This window comes from Camponotus floridanus, unplaced genomic scaffold, assembly GCF_003227725.1.
Source record: "Camponotus floridanus strain SB8 unplaced genomic scaffold, Cflo_v7.5 scaffold260, whole genome shotgun sequence".
In the NCBI taxonomy this organism is placed as follows: Eukaryota; Metazoa; Arthropoda; class Insecta; order Hymenoptera; family Formicidae; genus Camponotus; species Camponotus floridanus.
In genome coordinates this window covers 5,196-10,151 of record NW_020229393.1, presented here as the reverse complement: position 1 = coordinate 10,151, position 4,956 = coordinate 5,196, and the positions used below count along the sequence as shown (strand labels likewise).

Here is a 4,956-nt window from a genome sequence, read left to right as displayed (position 1 = left end):
CGGTAAAGATACAGCGGTCAATTAAGAAGGCTATCGCAATCTCACTGAGTGACGCGAGCCCGGAAATTGGCTCAAAAAGCAACCAAAGCAGCTCCAGGCCTAAAAGTTCCGGGCCAAAAAGGAAGAAAGGAATATCTGAGCTCTGAGCTGGAAACGACTGGAGAATCGGCGGGACAACGAGTGTCCAGACCCCGTGGAGCTAAATTAAAATCGAAGTATGCCCGTCCGTCCAGAAAAAAGCCCAGGCCAGCCTCCCCTTCCAGAAGAGATTCGGCGAACGATGACGAATGGTCAACGGACGGAGAACAGCCCGAGGAGGAAGAGCAGCGGGTCGATGAGCAGCCGGTGGCGATAGTCTCGTCGCTGGCAAGGCCAGAGGAAGAGGATACTGCCCCCCTCTCTCCATTGAAAAGGGGGGAAGAATGAGAGGTAGAAAGCCCTTCCTAAATAAAGAGAAAGTAGCTAAAAGGATAATTATGGAATTGGAGGAAGTTCCTCAGGATATGGACGAATTAAGAAACAGATCGACTCCGAACCTAGGCGCTATGGCTCAAAGGTGGATTGACGAGCTCGATTTCATTAGAAAGAAGTGTAAGACCATGCAAGGTCCGTTAATGAAGCGTATGTCGGAGAGGACGTCTGCGCTCACTATGTTGGTGCAGCTACTCTCCGAAAGAATTCAAGATAACGGAGATATCGCCTATTTGAAAAAACAGAACATCGAGAAAACGTCGAGGATAGATCTATACGAAAAGGAAATAAACAAACTAAAAAACGAGGTAAGCGCGCTGACAGAGCTTGTCGCAGACCTGCAGGCCAAAGCCTTGAGAGCCATGGAGGACAAGGAGCGAACGGAGGCAAGTCGTATTCAGCTTTTAAAGACCAAAATAGACAGAGTGACCCCGATGCTGCCAATCATGGGGTCCCCATCAGATAGTACTAATATAAGAAGTGGAGATACTTACCTGCAGGATGGCGAATCCCTGATGGCCGGTACACCGTCGGAGGATGCCCAGGATCGATTGAAGAGGAGTCGTCCGCTGGAGTTCGAAGAAGATAGTAAACCTGGAAAAAGAAAAGAAGGATTAGGAAAAAGTAAAATAGTACTAAAGAATACTTACCCGAAAGAAGAAGAGTTTCCGCCAATGGGTCCGCCGTCGTGTGACGTTCGTCCTGGAAGATCCGAGAGGGATGGTCCGTTGATGTCCCATGTTGATTCTGAAAAAGAAAAAGAGGAATTAGTAAGAAGAATAACGAAGGAGGTAATTAGGCAAATGCAACCTGTTGGAGACAGAAGGTTGCTGTCTCAAACGGTGAAGTTGGGAGACCAGGTGAGTTCTCCCCTCCCTCGGAATAACCCGAGGGTCAGGGTGAAGAGCGATATACAATTGGTCCCACCTCGTGAAAATGCTCCTACCCCCCGGCCCCCGCAGACTCCCGGTGCCCTTGAGAGCATCGGTATGTCTGGCGGGGATACAAACAGCGACTGGAGCGCTGCCAAAGGAAGAGTGAGGAGGTGACGGGGGGGCGGGGGAGGAGGAATCCCCCCCTCCGCGGCCATATGTTGATTCTCCAGTTGAGGCTGATGCTCCTGGAGCTAGTGGATACGGGCCTCTGCCAAGAGATCCAAGGAAAACTCGATCTGCTGTAAACAGTAGGAATAATAATGTAAATAGTGTAGATAGGAATGATATCACAAATAAGCAAGGAGAGACTGACAAGAGGAGTATACGCTGGAAAGCCCCCCGAAGTGCGGCAGTGGCTATTAAGGGCATTACGGAAGGATTCTCATATGCCGACGCTATGCGTAAGGCGAAAGATAACATCTCGCTTCAAGATATGGGAATCAAAAACACGAGGATTAGGAGGTCATTGGGCGGTGCGCTTCTCATCGAGGTTTTGGGTCCTAATGGTGACGAACTAGCTGAAAAATTAAAGAGTGAACTTACCAAAGTTCTAGGTGAAACGGCATCTGTGACCCGTCCGGTTCGGCAAGGTGAACTAAGGATAGTTGGAGTCGATGAGTCCGCGACGTTTGATGAGATGGCTGCTGCGGTAGCAAGTGCTGGTGGCTGTAAAGAGAACGAGGTAACGATTAGCCCTATGAGACCTATGTATAATGGTCTCTACATGACTTGGGCCAAGCTTCCTCTGGCTGCTGCTACTAGAGTGGCTAATCGGAGGAGGATTAAAATAGGTTGGGTCAATGCCAGAATAGAGTTCCTCGACGCGAAGCCGATGCAGTGTTGGAGATGTTGGGAGTTTGGACACGTACAGGCGAATTGTAGATGTAATATAGATCGACGCGGATTGTGTTTTCGCTGTGGCCAGACGGGGCACGTGGCAAAGGATTGTTCTGCGCAACTTAAGTGTGCATTGTGTTCGGCGGCTGGTAGAGATGCGCAGCATCGTATTGGTGCGATGGGTTGTGGGTCTCTGCCTGGCAATGATGACCTGAATCGGAGACAGGTAGAAATGACTCCTTCAGGCAGTTAAATGCGCGTTGTGCAGTGCAACCTAAATCGAAGTCGTGCTGCGTACGACTTACTTATACAGCATGTAAAAGAATGGAGCATTGATGTGTGCTTGATCTCGGAGCCGCCGTATAGTCTTCAGGATGGCCCTTCATTGTCCTTGTGTAGGAAGGGCATGGCTGCCATCTGGTGGGATGGCCGCGCTAACCTTGGTCCTGTAAAGGTAAGAAGGAAGTGTGATGGCTTTGTTATCGTTGAATTTAAATCTACAAATATGATAAGCTGTTACCTACCTCCGAGCGATTCTCCTCAACGCATGATCCAAAGGCTTGATGAAATGGCGGAATTTCTTCGTTCTGCGACCTCTGAAACAATAATAGGTGGAGATTTTAATGCTGCTTCAATACTATGGGGCGCTCGAGCTGCAAATGTAAGAGGTGATCACGTCGAAATTTGGGCAGCAGGTCTGGATCTGAGGATCTTGAACATTGGTAACGTGCCTACATGTGTGCGTCCGCAAGGTTCGTCAGTTGTAGATCTGACATGGTGTACTCCGAGACTTGTATGTAAGGTGATGAACTGGCGAGTAATGCAGAACACTGAGACTCTCTCGGATCATAATTATATCGCATTTGAGCTGGAACCTGGCGTGCCTTCAGTTCCTCCTGGTCGTTCATCACTAGATTGGAATTGGAGGAAAATGGACGTAGACAGGTTTCAGGCTGCTCTGATCTGGAGTTCTGCTATATGCCACCTATCACTAGAAAATAGTACAGCGGATGAGTTTGCGAACTGGATAGCCACCGTGATGCGCGAGGCTGCAGATTGTAGCACGCCTAGGTTAGCTAGACCTTTAGGCAAAAAGTCGGCATACTGGTGGTGTGACGAAATCAGAAATTTAAGATCTGAAGCTATCTCGAGTAGGCGTAGGTGGTGTAGAGCCGTTATTAGACATACGCGAGGTGTTATGAGCGCAGATGAGGTGAATCGTCGTCAACAGTCCTATCGACTTGCCAAAAAGAGGTTACGAGTAGCAATAGTTGCTGCAAAAACTCGTGCGTGGAAAGAGCTACTTAGTCTTATAGACGAAGACCCTTGGGGCCTTCCGTATAAATTGGTGTTGGGTCGCCTGCGGACAGCAGCCCCTGCGTTAACAGAGATAATGGACCCATTATTGATGCAGACGTTGATAGACAGACTCTTTCCAAATGGTACAGAGACGGATCCGCATACAATTTGGACGGTCCCCTTCTGGGATGAGCAGTGTACTGTCGATTCTGCGGAAATATATCGAGTTATCAAAGATAGTGCTCGCAATTCGGCGCCAGGTTTGGACGGCATTCCTTCAAGAGTGTTGAAAGTTGCTCCCATTGAAATGATGGAAAAAGTTGCGGAGTGTTTCACTGTATGCCTAAGATCTGGCACCTTCCCGCGATTATGGAAGCGAGCCAGGCTTGTTTTGATTCCGAAAGAAGTCACCCTTGAAGGAGAGCTGCCTAAGGTAAGACCGATCTGTCTACTCATGGACATTGCCAAACTATTAGAGCGGATTATTGCCGGTAGAATTAATGCATGGATGGCGGAAGCAGAAAGCGCTGCCTTATCAGAGGACCAATATGGATTTGTGGCTGGTAAATCTACATGTGATGCTCTGGCGAGACTGAAAAATGCGGCGGAAATGGCGTTTCGAGAAGGCGGTGTAGTCTTGGCTGTCAGTCTCGACATTGAGAATGCCTTTAACTCAATCCCATGGCCGATCATCAGGCGGGAGATGTTGAGAAAGGAATTTCCAGATTACTTGAGACGAATTATTGATGGATATTTATTCGAAAGATCCGTGGAATATGCCATACCAGGCGGTGTGAAAGTTAGACCGATGACGGCAGGGGTGCCCCAGGGCTCAGTCCTGGGCCCCCTGTTATGGAATGTCGGTTATGATCGTGTTCTTGGTGGTGGTATCGAGTATGGCTGTCAAGTAATCTGTTACGCGGATGATACGCTCATCATTGCGTCGGCGTATACGATCGACATGGCTGTTAGGCGCGTTAATTCGCAGGTAGCAAGAACTTTGGATCGAATCAGTTCTATTGGAATTAGAGTCGCTACTCAGAAGACAGAAGCAGTTCTCCTATCAAGACGGAGGGGGAAGAGATCGTACCCCTGTATTCACGTCGATAGAGACGTAATACAGACTGGAAAATACATGAAATACTTGGGTGTTTTTATAGATGAACGGCTTAATTTTCACGAACATTTCGCGCAAGTAGCTGGTAAAGCGAGTAAAGTCATCGGAGCTCTCTGTAGATTGATGCCTAATCTCAGGGGTCCAGGCGAGGCCAAAAGACGTCTGTATGCTAATGTAGTGCTATCCGTCCTCCTGTATGCTGCTCCGGTTTGGAGTAATGCACTGAAAGCATCAACAAAGTCACAGAGAGGTATGAATAAGGTATTGCATACTATAGCTACCAGGGTTATTGCGGCG

General features: G+C 48.4%; 1 protein-coding gene across 1 annotated transcript; it reads left to right on the top strand.

The window, feature by feature from the left end:
* Nucleotides 1–1,803: 1,803 nt before the first annotated feature.
* LOC105251736 lies at nucleotides 1,804–2,496 on the top strand. Its single transcript, XM_011258716.2, has one exon. The coding sequence runs from the start codon at nucleotides 1,804–1,806 to the stop codon at nucleotides 2,494–2,496; it is 693 nt and encodes a 230-aa protein (XP_011257018.2).
* The last annotated feature ends 2,460 nt before the right edge of the window (nucleotides 2,497–4,956 follow it).

Bases quoted from the DNA above. Each gene is read 5' to 3' on its own strand.
- LOC105251736 (XM_011258716.2), top strand. From the start codon at position 1,804: ATGCGTAAGGCGAAAGATAACATCTCGCTTCAAGATATGGGAATCAAA.